This window comes from Pseudorca crassidens, chromosome 10 (genome assembly GCF_039906515.1).
Source record: "Pseudorca crassidens isolate mPseCra1 chromosome 10, mPseCra1.hap1, whole genome shotgun sequence".
Lineage (NCBI taxonomy): Eukaryota > Metazoa > Chordata > Mammalia > Artiodactyla > Delphinidae > Pseudorca > Pseudorca crassidens.
Genome location: NC_090305.1, coordinates 77,049,617 through 77,066,720, shown reverse-complemented (window position 1 = coordinate 77,066,720; position 17,104 = coordinate 77,049,617). Strand labels below are relative to the sequence as shown.

Genomic DNA, 17,104 nt, shown 5'->3' with positions numbered 1-17,104 from the left:
CTAGTACTGCTGTTACGAACAATTTCGCCATCAAATACTACCTGCCTTCTTATGAGTGCCCTCAGGGTATTCTGCAGTTCTCTTTCTTCTATTCCGTTTGATGTCATTAAATCTGTTGGGACAATTTTAGAGAGTTTCTCTTGCTTAATATAGGTAAAATATATTGTTATAAAAAAGCAGGTGTCTACTGTGGGAAACAGGTGATAGCAGAAATGGGGGCGGGGGAGGTATTTTTCTATCTCACCAGGTATAAGAATTTTTCTCTTTAAAAAAAAAAAAGAAAAAGCTTCCTCACATTTAAAATTCATAGTGAAATATGACCTGACCCCAGAAGCTATAGTAATTCAATTCCACACACAGTTTGCACATAGTACTGTCTACAGAAGACGGTAAATGTCTTAACTTCAAGTGATTACTTGTTAAAACTCAGAAGCAAAAGTATCTTTATATTATTTGGAAAAATTAAAAGCAGGAAATTCTTTATGAAAGTCACACAGATTTGCTCATGTGCTGCTTATTATTTAACAGGCCATAAAAGAAAACCATATTTACTCTCATTTCAGGTTTTCAGTTTCTTGCAATAAACTCTTCCTTAGAGACAATCATCTTTAATTCCTCTCTTATAATTAAAGCATATGGACACTCAGTAATGTGTTTAGTGTTTTTACCTGAGCATGTCCCTCCATGTTCCCAGGTTTACAATAGGGAACACTTAGCGTGTCTATGGAAATGATTCCCTATTTTTTTGGTACATATTTTATAGATCACCAAATTAATTTGTATTAAATATATAAAAAGATCTTATAGGAATCATCAAAATAAGAATCACTCCCTCTCCAAGTCCAGGCTTCTTTTATTGACCCAGTACTAAACTATCCAGTTTGCCCTTTTTTTCAATAATCATTGCTGGTACTAATGAGCCCTTGCTTTGTGCAGCACACTTTATTGTGTGTGATGGTTTATGTTTACTATCCTATGTAATCTAACAACCCATTTTACAGATAGAAAATCAAGAGGTTAAGTAACTCCAAAGTCAGATAGTTAATAAATGGCAAACCTGGTATTGGTGCTCAGGTTAGTGTAACTAAAAAGCTTGTAGCCAGAGATATCAGATTTTATTGGCCTGGCTTGAGAGTTGAGTTTAAACCCATTAGTGTGTGTTGAATAGAATATTTTATAAGCATGAACTATACATGTGAAGTAACTGAACCTTACACTGAGAGACTGTAAGGTTTGTATGGCATGGAGTTTATTTAATGTTTATCATGCTTTTAAAAACATTTCTTAAACCGTTAATCCAAGGTGACCTGAATCAGAACAGTTGTTGCTTAGATACAATCAAGATATAAAGTAGGAGTGATAAGAGGGATAATGTTTCCTCTCAAATCTACTTAACTTACAGATGCCTGGAACAATGGGTATAGACTATGTGGTGGATAGTATTTCCTCCTTAGCATTGTCTTTCACTTTAATTTTTAATATTTTTTTTTCCCTAGGGAGGTGCATTTGTTGAAATCTTTACTGCTCAGGGAAAAAATCCTGGAGCAAAATGGAAGATCCTTGGCAGTCCATCTGTGATTTGGAAAGTAAGTGTTAGAAATTAGAGCCACCTAAATCCTGGAAAGAAATGAGAGTAAAGATTATAACAAGAAGGGCTTCGTAAGATTTCAGAACCGATTTTTCTGTTCATTCACTTCAAATCCCTTCCGTGATATCATTGGCTGCAGCCCTCACAGACACCCCTCCTTGGCCATTGAAGACCTTGGCACACAGCTCATAACCCATCTCTATATGCCAAGTCCTGCCGCTGTTTTAGGTGACTTCAGTTTCTGTGAGGAAAAATCTCCAAACCCTGGGCTTCTCGGCTTCTTGATTTCTTCATCTCTGATGACGTCTTCCACTCTACTTCAGCAGCCTTTCCCACTGTCACACCTTGTACCTTATCACCAAAAATTGCAGGGCCTCTGAAGTTACTGAGAACTTGAGACATCCCTCTCTGAGTCCAGTCTTCGATTCTTAATGTTGCTTGCCTAGTTACTCCCACTGTATTTGTTCTTCAACCTAATTGAGACTCTTAGGCCATTGACCATTCTGCTTTTCTCCCTGTGTTTAGATTTATTTACTTAGTTAACCTACTTACTCACTCATTCTGTCTTCACTCTTTTCTCTCCAGCCCAGAATCCATGGTCCGTTATTTCAGTCACTTCCCAGTCAAGACCTCGAATGCCCCTGTTCCTTGTCCTTTCATCATGCCTGCCTAGCAAACGCCAACCATTTCTGAATCCCTGATTCTCTCTTTTCTGTGCCTGCATCTGGGCTTCTCAATACCTTTGGAAAAATATCTATAGTCTCTCAGATTGATAATGCTATAAATTCAGTGTCAACAGGCCCGGAAGTTCTCCTGTTCTCTTGTTCTCTAAAATGGTTCTTTCTCCATTATCTTCAGGTTTCCAGCCACTAACTTCTTACCCCCATCCCCATCCCACACCCAGGACAGACCCTCCTCACTCATTCACCAGAAGACCTCACCCCCCATTTCACAGGGAAAACTGATGTCAGCAGGTAGAAACTACCTCATCTTGCTGCTACCAGATCTAAAAATCTCTATCCTTCCCTGTTCTTTCCTCTTTCTCTTCTCTCTTGTACAGTTGAGAGAAAAACACCTTTCTAGGGACTTTTTTCTATGGATAGTTTTTTTAAACTACTCTTAATTGAGTGCTTACTATTTGCCAGCCATAGGATTCAGCACATTACATGTTATATAATCCATACAATAACCTTGTATCTCACAAGGTACCCTTATGCCTATATTATAGGCATAGTAAGGTTAAGTGACTTGATCAAAATTTTATAGCTCTTGCTATGAATAAAAGTTAAATGTGGCTGTGAGGATACAGAGCAGAGAGATTAGGTAAGGCTTCCCTGAGGAAATGATACTTGATCTCTGAGAACTAACTAGGCACCAGGTGGAGCTGATAGAGAGAAGCACATTTCAGACAATGAGAAAAGCAGGTACAAAGTCCTTGCTTTGGAGGAGCTTAGAATTTTTAAGAAACTGCTAGAAGGCTACAGAGGCTAGGATTCAGAGTGAGGGAGAGTGCGAGGCAGGAGATGAGGTTTGAAAAACTGGGCAGGGGCTAGACTACACAAGGATTTGTGGCCATGCTCAAGATTTTGGTAAGCTGTTGAAAGGTTTTAGTATATGCCCAGCTTGTGTGTAGATGAAATAATACACTTGATGTGTATGTTCATTTGGAAGACATAAGAGATGCTATTGTGATGGATATGATGCAATTTTATTTAAATGTTAATTCTTAGCAGCCATTAGTTACGATGTATTTCTTAACATATACAAAAAGGAAGAGTGGGAGGATGTATGAAATATTTTATCGTGAAAAAGGAGTCTTTATACTTAAAGATTGGAAATTTGATGCAAGATAAAAAAATAACCATTTACAGTAGCACTTTGACTGATGGAAATTAGACTCTCATGTGTAAGTTTTTCATTTCCAAGCTTGTTTTGTTTCTGTTCATTTTTTAGGTAACCTTAGTTGTAACACTTTAATTTGTAGTGATTTTAAGTAAATGATGTATAGAACTTCAAGTTAGAGGACTAGTAAAATAAGGCACTGATTAATTCTATATGAGCCATGGCTTGAAACCAAGGAACTTCCAAACTGGATACAACATAGATTAGATGGCTTATTGTACTGTTAACAGAAAATGATGTTCAGCCTATGCTATTAGACAGAAACACATAGGTTAAAGGAGGGAAAGCGTAACTAAACTCTGGAAACTTTAAATTAGTAACTTGGGAATCCCTGAAGTTGGAGAACTTTTTATCATCTAGAGGAAGAGTGTCTTGATATAGTAGAGAATTTGCCAAGTGGCTAAGGGTGGCTTCTATATTCCAGTTCCCAGCAAGTCTCAGTGTAAGAGTATCATCAAGGCCTGAGCTTATTTTAAGTCATTTCAGTGTAGGGCTTTTTCTGTGGGCTTGCTTCTCCAGTTTTATAATAGAAGTCAAATAAAATATGCAGTTATCACTGTTTTCATTTTTGTTCTGTAGGAATTTGATAAAGAAGTTAAAAGTTTTGTGTTTGTCCTGGAAGGCAGCAGCCAAACAAATAAAATTCAGTTACCAAAGGAGAATAAGCAAATCCGTAAGTAAGACTTTTAATATTGAAGCTTAACATTTGATGCTTAACATTACACTTTTAAGTCTCATAAACAGGCCTATTAGTTTGACTTTTACTGGCATCTGTCGATGTAATAAGATTTTTTGTAATTTAGAGAGTAACTTTATGCCAGGCTTTTGAAAAGAGATTCTGCTTCATTGTTTATTAGAAATTTACTTATATGTTAAAGAAGATTTAGAAGATTATTCAATTAATTAGACTAGTAATGATATTTATTAAGCACTTACTGTGTGTCAATGACTTTCTAAGCATTTCATATTTTTTAATTTTTTCAGTCCTCACAATAGCTCTTTTACAGATGAACACACTGAGGTTGGTTCCTCATCAAGAGACCATGAGTTCCTAAATTATCGTAAATCAATTTGTGAGAAAAAAATTTATGTAAAATACTATATAAGGCATTATTTAGTAAGATATCAACTTATATACCTTTAGAAATATTAGTATCTAATGAGTAAAGATATGAATATGTGATTTAACAAAAACCCCAAAAATAGACTTCAATTCTTACCTACTTTGGAAATGAGGATCAGAGTTTTAAAGCAGAAGGAACCCTGAGAGATCACCTAAATTTATGATCAGAAGCCCAGTTTTTGGCCACACTGGGGTTAAAATTCAAGGCTCTGCTACCAAATTAGGCTTTGTGTACACTGATGTGATTCAAGAAATATAATTTATCAAAATGCTTAATCATATTTTCATTAACTGTATCCAATATTTAACTATTGTGACTTAGCAAATGTAGGTAACCAGCTGTTTTTTTACATTCATTCTTTACTTCTTCATTCATTAAGAACATTTATTGAATACCTATTGTGTACCAGGGACTATGAAAAGACCTATTCTTGGTATCTGATTTTCTCATTTTAATTCGGTTTTCTAAACTTTTATAGGCTGTGTGTTTTATCTACTATTTCAAGCTACTACATGCATATTTTAGATTTCTAAGACATAAACCAAACCATAGAACTTATAGATGGAAGATGATTTATTTTAAAGTGGTATCTTTCTAAATAAAATAAGAAACAGAACCTCAAAGAGAAGGGGTAATCATTGTTAAAATAATTTTTTTAAATTTACTACCATTTTAAAATCATGATTTCCTCATAGTTTGCATTTTTTAATAGCAAAGATTTTTGTCATTTCTGCAAAAATTTGTACTGATAAATAAAGTGAACTAAGATGAGCCATGGAAACATGTCTGAAACTGGAAGTTATTCTTTAACAGGAAACATGGTCCATCTTTTTTTAAGAATATTGACTTTGTAAAATAGATACATTTGATTTACAGGAACATAACTTTATTCTAAACCAGTGTTCTTTTGTTTTTTCTTACTGTTGGCTTCTCCTTCCATATGATGCCGTCAGCATCTATGCATATGATGATGTTATTGACAAAATCAAATCACTTCTAGTAACGTTTCTCAGTTGGCTCTGAGAAAGATTTCTCCTCTACCAAATGCTCAGTGATTAAAGACAAGCTCCCCTTTCCCACTTTTATCTAAGTTTCTTTTTAGAAATAAAACATTTAATGTGTTATAATTGCTTTTTAAAAATGGAAAGATAATAGTTTTAATTGGAAGAAAGGGAAGAAACTTTTAATGTATTTCTTGCACAATGCCCTGTAATTAAAAATTAATCTGGCTTTTCAGTAGCATGTGCAGCCCTGTAACAAATGAAACAGTTTATATAGTCTGTCCTGCACCAATGTTTTTAAGATTATTTGGAATTTTTGATAATGGGAATTTATAGTTATTTTCACTTGTATAAAATGACCTTCTATGTGACATTGTTATGGTTAACTTTAAATTTAATGGCATGCCTTGAATAGAGAATTGGCTTTCTGTTAACATTTCTAAATTAAGTTCAGTTACCATTATGTATTCCTATTTTAAGAGTAAACATCCACTTTATTTATGCCAACTTGACATTAGGTACCTTGTATGTGTTTCCTACTATATTAAGTACCTGTGAAGAAAGTCTAATAGTGAAATTCAGTATTTTTAACTTTTCACTTTAAATAGCAATATTTCTGAATTGTACTTGAGCATCTCTAAATATGTCAAAGTTTTTTTTTAAACTCAGCATCTGATCAAATAAAGGAAGGTGTGACACTGATTATCAGATTGTGTACTTCTCCAGGGCAGGACTCTTGCATCATCTACTTTGTACCCCTAACTTAGTGTGTCATATATAGTTGGTGTTTAGTAATTTTGTTAAACTCGCCATACTAAGAAACTATAACAATTTAGGTTATAATTTCTCCTGGTAACCATTTGGCCTTGATAATGAGACTTGTAAATCATTAGCCAGTTAAATAAATAAATCCATGTTGCTATTAATGCTGGAACATGTTATATAGAGTTGCCCATAATGAGAAGAAGCTCTGTTACATGTAAACATCTATCATTTGGATGGTCTCTCCGGGGACTTTCTGTTTGAGGCTCATGTTTGAAACCATTGTTTTCTCTGCCTGTGGCATCTGAATCAAATGGTGTGTCTGTCGGGATCAGCATCCCTGAAGCCCTGTGTTGATCTAAGTTTCAGCTGCTCTGGTGGATGAGGTCATCTTTATGAGGTTCCTCTCAGCCTCCCCCTGCCCCAACTTTTGGTCTTTTTTTCTTTAAATAAACTCATTATGACTTCCTCTTTCTAAAACCCTTCAGTGACTTTGACTTCACTATTCTACTGATACTGCTCTTGTCAGAGTCACTGGTACTCTCTCTGTTCCTGAATCCAATGGCCAGTTTTCAGCCCTCATCTTGCTTAACTTAACAGCAGCATTGACAAAGGGGACACACTCCTCCTTGATATAGTACTTTCTTCACTCATCTTCCAGGATGCCCATACTCATAGTTTTTTTTCTCCTACTTTGCTGGTCTTTATTCTTAGTCTCCTTTCATGGTTCTTCCTCTTCTCCCCAACACAACTTAATGCTGCAATGCCTCTGGACTCAGTCCTTGACCTTCTTGACCTTGAACTACATTTACTCCTTTGGTTTTGGGCTCTAGCCTCATGGCTTTAAATATCATCTCTGTTGTATACTAGCTTACATTTCCATCTCTGACTTGTGTCCCAAACTCCAGATTTGTATATTCAGTTGCTTAGTTGACATTTATACTTGGACAGCTTTACCCTAGAAATTTTTCTTCCTCCTCCTGCAGACTGCCCCATCTCAGTTGTTAGCAATTTGTCTTTCAGTTGCTCAGACCAAAAACTCTTAAATCAGCTTGATTTTTCCTTTTTTTCATCTAGAAAATCTTATTGGCTCTATCTTTAAATTAGATTTAGAGTCTGACTACTTCTTGCCACCTCCCTGCTACCACCCTGGTCCAAGCCACCATTATCTCATGCTTGGATTATTGCAGTAGTCTTCTAATTAGTCTCCCTGTTTCTGACTTGCCTCCCTACAGTCTGTCGTCAACTTATCAGCCAGAGTGATTCTGCTGAAAATACTCCCTCTTTCTCAGGGTAAAACCCCAAAATCTTTAGGACCCTGTGGTATCTGCTGCCCTCTTCACTCTTTTTACTTAACTTTAACTCTACCTGCTATTACTATTTCCTTTTTCACTCTGCTCAAACTATACAGGTCTCCTTGCTCCTTTCAACCATAGCCTGGTACCTTAGCACCTTAGCTCTGGTGCACAAGCCGCACCCTCTACCTAGGGCTTTTGTTCCCCAAATAGCTACATGGCTCACTCTCTCCCCCTCTTCAGGCCTTTACCAAATAAAATGTCACCTTCTCAGTGAGGACCCATCCTGATCTATACTTAAATTACAACCTGTGCTTTGTATCCTTTCCCCATTCTTAATCCCCTTTACCCTGCTCTCCCTTTTCCTATAGTAATTATCACCATTTAACATGCTGTTTATGTTCTTTTATTGTTTTTTTCATCATCACCAGAAACTAAGGCCTACCAGCACAGAAATTTAGTCTATTTTGTTCACCTAGAACAGTGCCTGGCACATAGTAGACATTCAGTAAATCTTTGTTGAGTAAATGAGTGAATGGATGAGTGGCTTCCCATTGATTTTAGGATGACCTGTATCCTTCACATGGCTTTCAAGGCCCCACGTAATTGAGTTCCTGGCTATTTGGCAGACTTATCCCCTGCTACTTTTCCCCTTCTGTCTCTCCTACCAGTCCTTTAGGCCTTTAAGTTCATGCAATCTACTATAGCCTCTTCCATCACATGATGGAGTACTCCCTCTCCCTGCAGTATTTATTCCTCTCCTCTACCCCTATCTTCCTTGCCCAGTCAATCCCTGCTGTTCTTCCCAGCTGAATTCCAATGTTACTTCTTCAAGAAAACCTTCACTCATCGTCCTCTTCCTCTCAAGGACCCAGGATTATATGCTTTCATAGCACCCTGACCTTCTCCTTCATGGAACTAGTATATAAGTTCTAAGAGGGTACTAGAATAAGACCATGCCTGTCTTATTCACTACAAAAGCTTCAACACTGAGTCTTGCATATAGTATATGTTCAGTGAATCTTTATTAAAGGATAGATCTAATTTAATCTACACAAATGATTCTGTGAGAGGTAAACCTAAATTATCAACTCAGTTTTACACATGAAGAATAAGAAGTCCCGAACAGGTTTTCTGATTTGCCCAAGGTATATGGAATAACACATGATGAAGGGATAATTGTTCTCTGTGTTGCAGTGGGAAAGGTGTACTTTAGTGCGCTGTTTGTGCTAGGGCTGTGATAGAACCAGGAAATATCTTCAGTCATGATTTATCAGGTCACTTATAAAGGATTACTGTACTGTGGTCTACTCCCAACTCTTTGGACAGTGTAACACTTGCAAAATGTATATTGAGGTATATATATACAACTGTCATTTGCTGTAATGAAACAACTGTAAAAACCACTGTTTAAAAACCTAATGGTGTTTTACCAGATAAATGTGTCTTAAAATATTCGAAAGAAGAAAGGATCTGACCCCTTAAAACATAGAGGTAGTTTCTGTCTCAGGCAGAGAAGAGATTATAAAACTGCAGAAACCTGGATATTTCAGTAAAAAGAGTGAATTTTTATGAATTTTATGTACTTGATGGGCGTTTTTGACTAACAATAGTTTCACATTCAGCATTTTAAATGTAGATTTTAAATTCAAATTTTAAATATCATGTAGACATGAGGAGTCAGTTTATATTTACTAGGCCACTGGGAAAAAAATGTTACTGTAGAGTTTATTTAGCATTTCTGACACACAGGATCAGTGTATGTCAAATGTTATTAATGTACTTTTTTCTTTGTCAGATGATCACCATATGGTATTGTACTTATTTTAATCTTAGAAGTGAAGCCTTTTGGAAACCAGGGCTTCTATACGTGAGAGAGTTGAGTTACAAAGCTCTCTTTGGGGGGGCAAACATCTTTCATATCTAAAAGTGTTCATACAAAAATGCCCTATATGTGTAGCTCTTTGTGTTTGAAGAGAACAGTGCTGATTCAGTGAGATTTGTGACATAAATTAGGGACCTTTTGTAAAGAGTGACTTCATTTATCCCAGTGCTCTCTCAGTTCTACTTATGGGGGCCTTTGTGCAATGGAAAAATACTGTAGGTCCAATCAATGGAAGATGCAAGAGAGAGATAGATTAACAGTGGTTTATTTAAGTTGGCCTCATTTTGGTATCTCATTTTGGTTTTGTAATCCAGAACTCTGTTTGTCTTGTTGGCTTTTCCCATAAATATGGTAGAATCTGATTCCTAGAGAATTTTCTAAGTTCAGAGGCTGTTACCCCTATTTCCATTATGTTGCTTACTCTGCTGTTGGCTCTTTGCAGCCGTTTATAAGCTTAGTATTTTAAGTAAAAGTTACCTTTGTATGTTTGATTTTTAAAATGTTAAGCACATTCAGTCAAATATGGTTTTGTTTCGAAACTAGATTTGGGGTAAAATATAGGAACTGTTTAAGTTGTTCAAGAATGTTGTAAAACATTTTACCATAGGAATTCTAAACCAGAAGATCTTTATATATAGACTACCCAAACATGTACTGTTACTTTAAAAGACTTAAATTTGTTAAGTCTACTAAGTTGGAATAAACAGAAAATAACGTGCATGTTAGACCAGTTGCCTTCCTTGGGGCCTTTCTCCACATATTGGCCTGTACTGTTAGATTTGTAGGAGAGGTTCACAGATATATCGACATTTTCATTTCCTACCCAGTGTCTCACATTGGGAAAAAAGTTCCTAGAAGTCATGTTTTAGGAGGAAGTGATACTAAAACGTTTATTAAGAGCATCATAATTGAGAGATCAAGCAAAAGTTCAAAAGCTAAGAGGAAGGGAATTAAGTGAATGGGTCTGAAGAGGTAATGTGAAATCAGTTGATTTTTGAAGCAGTTGTAGACTTCAGTTATCAAAAGTACCATAGGTCTTTCTCCAAATATTTTTTTAATCCAGGTGAAGCTCGTGATGGGGAATAAAAACTATCAGGTCTTAATTTGTGAGCATTAACTTAATCAAAAATGTATTAAATTAGCAAAAGGTATATAACAGAAAATATGTTCATCCATCTCATTTTAGACACATTTAAAACCATATGAACTAGATATAGCTCATCAAACCTTCAGCTGCAGTTGTCATAATTAGAACTGGTTTTTTGATCTATTGTTTTTCGTTCAGTTGTTAAGTACAGTTAAGTACAGTTAAAATAATTGCCACATGCTTTTATAACTGCCTTAATGAGAGTCCGTAGTTCAATTTTATATGTGTCTATTGAATGTGTGCACTTTCTTGCAACCTAATAAAAATAGTAAATAAAAAATTATTATTTTGTAAATTTTCATTAAAATTTCACCAAGCCCATAGATGCGACTTTAAAAGACAGCATTTGTTGTTAGAGTTTGATTTGAGTTCATCATTTTTTTTGCTTTTATAATGAGGTTGTAACTCAGGGGTAGTGCTGTTGCAGTTCTGTGTATTACTGAAATGATAAAAGCTTCAGCTTGTTGATGACATGTGATTGTTTTGTTTATATATACATATAAATGGTTTGGACATATAAATGTATATTTTCCCCCTCTCGTTTTAGTTGGACTGATCCAGAGGTTTCTTGTACTTCAGATTTACATACCCCTGGGACAAGACTTCGCTACTGAATTGCTGTAAGATACACAGAATTTCTTTCAATGTTTTATGTGTATTAGACATTTGATCAATTGAAGCAGTACGAAGAGTCATTAATTACAAGTGGCAGTTTTTGCATTAAAGAGCAGCGACTTATCAAGTCAACATGAAGTAATTAAACTAATTTAATGGTATTTCTCAGATATACTGTAGTCTGGCATTTCCCTAAGGGAAGAAAGCAAATTTCATCTGTTTTAAGAAAATATCAAAGGATTCTGAATTTGACAATAAAGAGCCTATAATTTGAAGAAATAAATAATCCAAAAGTTTGAGATTTTATAGTTCAAATGAGGGGTGATGTTATCTTTTGTACTGTCTGCTATTGGAAACTGTGTTTGATTTCAAATTAATTGAAATACCTCATTTTAATGTTATTTATTTTTTAAATTTTACTGAAGTATAGTTGATTTACAGTGTTTTGTTAGTTTCAGGTGTACAGCAAAGTGATTCAGTTATACATATACATATATTCATTCTTTTTCAGAATCTTCACCTATGTACGTTATTACAATATTGAATAGAGTTCCCTGTGCTATACAGTAGGTCCTTGTTGGTTATGTATTTTAGATATAGTAGTGTGTGTGTATGTTAATCCCAAGCTCCTAATTTATCCCTCCCTCCCAAATTTCCCCTTTGGTAACCATAAATTTGTTTTTGAAATCAGTGAGTCTGTTTCTGTTTTGCAAATAAGTTTATTTGTATCATTTTTTAAATTAGGCTCCACATATGAGTGATACCATTATGATATTTGTCTTTCTCTGTCTGACTTACTTCACTTAGTATGACAGTCTCTAGGTCCATCCATGTTGCTACAAATGGCATTATTTCATTCTTTTTTGTGGCTATATTCCATTGTGTATATGCACCACATCTTCTTTATCCATTCATCTGTTGATGGACATTTAGGTTGTTTCCATGTCTTGCCTATTATAAATAGTGCTGCAGTGAACATTGGGGTATATGTATCCTTTCAAATCATGGTTTTCTGTGGATATATGCCCAGGAGTGGGATTGCTAGATATGGTAGTTTTATTTTTTTAGTTTGTTAAGGAACCTCCATACTGTCCTCCATAGTGGTGGTACCAGTTTACATTTCAACCAACAGTGTAGGAGGGTTCCCTTTTCTCCACACCCTCTCCAGCATTTATTGTTTGTAGATTTTTGATGATGGCCATTCTGACAGGTGTGAGGTGATATGTCGTTATAGTTTTGATTTGCATTTCTCTGATAATTAGTGAGGTTGAGCATCTTTTTATGTGCTTTTTTGGCCGTGTATGTCTTCTTTGGAGAAATGTCTATTTAGATCTTTCTTCTGCCCATTTTTTGATTAGGTTGTTTGTTTTTTTGATATCGAGCTGCATGAGCTGTTTATATATTTTGGAGATTAATTTCTTGTTGGTCACTTTGTTTGCAAATATTTTCTCCCATTTTGTGGGTTGTCTTTTTGTTTTGTTTATGGTTTCCTTTGCTGTTCAGAAGCTTTTAAGTTTAATTAGGCCCATTTCTTTATTTTTGTTTTTAGTTTCATTACTCTAGGAGGTGGATCCAAAAAGATATTGATGCAATTTATGTCAAAGAGTGTTCTGCCTATGTTTTCCTCTAAGAGTTTTATAATATCTGGCCTTACATTTAGGTCTTTAATCCATTTTGAGTTTATTTTTGTGTATGGTGTTAGGGAGTGTTCTAATTTCATTCTTTTACATGTAGCTGTCCAGTTTTCCCAGCACCACTTATTGAAGAGACTGTCTTTTCTCCAATGTGTATTCTTGCCTCCTTTGTCATAGATTAATTGACCATAAGTGAGTGGATTTATTTCTGGGCTTTCTATCCTGTTGCATTGATCTATATGTCTGTTTTTGTGCCAGTACCATACTGTTTTTATGATTGTAGCTTTGTAGTATAGTCTGAAGTCAGGGAGCCTGTTTCCTCCAGCTCCATTTCTTTCCCTCAGGATTGCTTTAGCTATTTGGGGTCTTTTGTCTTTCCATACAAACTTAAAAATTTTTGTTCTTTGTTCTGTGAAAAATGCCATTGGTAATTTGATAGGGATTGCATTGAATCTGTAGGTTGCCTTGGGTAATGTAGTCATTTTGACAGTATTGATTCTTCCAGTCCCAGAACAGGGTGTATCATTCCATCTGTTTGTGTCATCTTCGATTTCTTTCATCCGTGTTTTATAGTTTTCACAGTAAAAGTCTTTTGTCTCCTTAGGTAGGTTTATTCCTAGGTACAGTAAGTCCCCTACATATGAACAAGTTCCGTTCCAACAGTGCTTTCGTAAGTCCAATTTGTTCGTAAGTCCAACGAAGTTAGTCTAGGTGCCCAACTAACACAATCATCTATATACTACTGTACTGTAATAGGTTTATAATACTTTTCACACAAATAACACATAAAAAACAAACAGAAACAATAAAGAAAACATTGTTAATCTTACAGTACAGTACCTTGAAAAATACAGTAGTACAGTATAACAGCTGGCATTAGAGGGGCTGGCATCAGGTGAACAGGCAAGAATTACTGACTGGAGGAGGGAGGAGAGGTGGGAGATGGTAGAGCTGAAGGATCATCAGCAATAGGAGATGGAGGGCAAGCTGCAATTTCATTTACACCTGACATTGGTGGCACAGTTTCTGGTTCCTTGCTGGAACCAGATACACATTCGCATCTTTGAAAGTTTGCAGCTTGAAGGTGCATATGTAGGGGATTTACTGTATTTTATTATTTTTGATGCAGTGGTAAATGGGATTGTTTCCTTAATTCTCTTTCTGATCTTTCGTTGTTAGTGTGTAGGAATGCAAGAGATTTCTGTGTATTAATTGTGAATCCTGCAACTTTACCAAATTCGTTGATGAACTCTAGTAGTTTTCTGGCAGCATTTTTAGGATTTTCTATGTATAGTATCTTAATGTTATTCACTTTAGTTAAGAAATATTGGTCTTTTCTGTTGACATATAGATGTCTTGGGATATATTTGTTTTAAATGGCCTTGCTATGAATTAATTGTTTAGCAAAAATGAGCATATACAAATTTTACTCAGTTAAGCTACCTGTTGTCTGATACAATTCTGAGAATGAAAATAACATTTAATTTGTATGTTCAGATAGAATGGAATATTGTTTAGGGTCTCAGTAATAAATTTGCATGCTTTCAGTAAAACATTATATTTGGAGTATGCTATTTTCTAATTTTTCTTTGTAACTAATAGCTGTCCAAGGTCAAAGCTTAGGCTTTTATTTTCCCTGCTGGAAGAAGTGACTTTTCCTATTAATGAAGTTAATTTTGGACTAGTTACACCGGTGTGAACCAAGCAGAAGGAAGAGCTTTCTTAATAAAATGAGATTAACATAAACTCGAGGTTATTAGTTTCTCTTTGTTTATGTGAATTAAAATATTAATAATGTGTGTATATGTTGGTAAAATATGAATTTTAGCTAATAATATATTTAATTTTGTTTTCTGGAATGATAAAGGATAGATGGAACAATTTATATTTTTATTTTATTCAACTTTAAATCTTATAAACTTCTAAGATTTTCTGTTATCATCTGCTATGGTCACCAAGATTCTTTAAAGTAGTTCTTATAGTAACAAGAACAAAGCAGCATTTGATGCTCTTATGTATTAGGTTGGCCAAAAAGTTCATTCGGATTTTTCTGTAGATGGTTTGGAAAAACCCAAACGAACTTTTTGGCCAACACAATATCTTTTTCTACTTCTGCAGAAAAAGTATTTTCAAGACTCTAAAAACATTCTAAAGTTACAGTGTACCATATAAAGTTTTATTTTCAGTGTAGGGGAAAGTGGTTTCCTACCAAATGGAAGAAGACACATTATATTTTATTTTTAAGCTTGTTAGGTTCCTTAAATAGAAATCCAATCCAACCCTTTTGTTCTCCTGATCTCTACCACCTATACCTTGAAGCCATGGTAGAGGTGCTGGTAATTGGCCTTTTGATCAAAGTTGTGCAAGACACTTTGCTGAACCTTGGGATGTAATCTTTTGCTGAAGAACACTCTTTTCCTATGCAAAATTAAGCTTTATTTGTGCCCCCAAACACTTGAGCTTATCACTCTGGCTAGGCAATATACTGTTTGTTTTAACTAAGTTAATAATAATTAAAGCTTTAATTATTGAGAAATCAATAGGTATCTTAGGTTTAACCTAATCTAGCAAGAAAGTTGATATAAGTAAGCCTGACCACCCCTTTGTTACCGTGTGATTAATGCTCTTGAAGGATGGGAAAACATTTTTATGGGTGATGGAACTAACGGTCAGATTTTAAATTCAGTTGACTATAATCCTAGTCTCTTGTTCTCATAGCCACATGGACAAACATTTGTATTTTTCAGATTGTTTTAGTTTTATAGTTTTTGCAAAACAAATGTCTTATGGACAAAAGGTCAAAATTATTAAATAACATGGCTAAAACATTCTCTGTCCTGACAGTGAAATGATCAGATTATGAGAAAATGTATTAACTATGCATTTGAATTTGTTGCTAATAGATAATCAAAATATTTTGCTATTTTAGGAAGTAATGACAGAGACCATGTTTTAGAAGAAAGAAGGTAGAGTAATAAGTATTGATTGCCTTTCTAACTACAGCTTTTTCTTTTCCTTAAATGAAAGGGCTTTCTTTCAGAACCCTTAGTGTTTTACTGTGTTTCTGGCAGCATAGCTCCAGGCCATTTTAAATAATATATTTCTCTAACAAGCTTGGAAAGTCACAGAGCAGAAAGATATCTGGCTTTTAAAATTTTTCATTGTCAGAATGGGAGAGGCATTTTGTTTCACAAAGATACACTTACACATCAAGAGTTTTTCATAAGTGGAGTCTTGCCAGCTGTTTTATGAGTTTGATACTCATTTCTTCAACATCTTCCTATGTATCTTATGTTCACTGGATGATTATACTGCTCAGTAGAAGGTCATACATCTGTGAGTTAGTGGATGCCTTAGAACCAGCCACAGCTCTGCTTGAGGAATCACTCATGATTAGTCAGTCAACAAATTATTGAATTCCTGTTACTGTCATACAGTGTGATAGGCATAGGGGAGTCAATCTACGTTGAATCTGTTTACTTCTTCCCACCCTCAGAACCCTCCTAGTCCCAAACCACCATCACATTTCCCTGATTTACTGTTAGAGCATCCGAGTAGATTTCCCAGCTTCTTCGCTTATCCTTTTACCATCCTATCTCCACACTGCAGCTAGAGTGATCGTTCTAAAAAACAACTGGAATTTTCACTGTACCAAGGACAAACTCCCAAATCCTTAATGCTCCCATGTGCTCTGGTCTCTCACCTCTCCCTGAGCTCACCAGCTGTCAGCCACACTTGCTTCTTTCCAGCCATATTGGCTTTCCCTTCCTCACACACCAGGTGAGGTCTCCGCTTAGGGTCCTATGCACAAGTGGTTTATATCCCCATTTCTTTACCTTGTTAACTCTTACTCAGTCTTCTCATCTCAGCTTAAGTCTCCCCTCTCCAGAAAGCCCTTCTTTGACTTCCCCCAAATAAATGAGAAATAAATCTTATGCTCTTTTCTAGCACTGTACCGCTTTCCTTCATTACAACTATGCCAGTTTGTAATGGTATATTTTGATTATCTGTCATTTTGAGCGGTCTTTGAGTTCCATGATATTCTAGCACCTAACACAATGCCTGGCACAAAAGCTCTGAAATATATATGAGTGGGCAGGAGTGGAATGAGTAAACAGGACCCAATCTCTGTCCACATATAGTTTGCTTTG

The 17,104-nt window shown here is 35.4% G+C and overlaps 1 protein-coding gene across 12 annotated transcripts in view; it reads left to right on the top strand.

Annotated features, from left to right (window-relative positions):
* Positions 1-17,104, top strand: part of CFAP20DC (CFAP20 domain containing) — a 266,604-nt gene that overhangs the window by 1,343 nt on the left and 248,157 nt on the right. For 8 of the 12 annotated variants that reach the window (XM_067754980.1, XM_067754977.1, XM_067754978.1 and 5 more), the window contains exons 2-4: positions 1,497-1,586; positions 4,070-4,163; positions 11,252-11,324. In XM_067754980.1, the coding sequence (XP_067611081.1) occupies positions 1,497-1,586; positions 4,070-4,163; positions 11,252-11,324 (257 nt within the window). Of the gene's footprint in view, positions 1-1,496; positions 1,587-4,069; positions 4,164-11,251; positions 11,325-17,104 lie in introns of those variants that run through there. The other 4 variants (XM_067754982.1, XM_067754981.1, XM_067754979.1 and 1 more) reach the window with 3 other exon arrangements.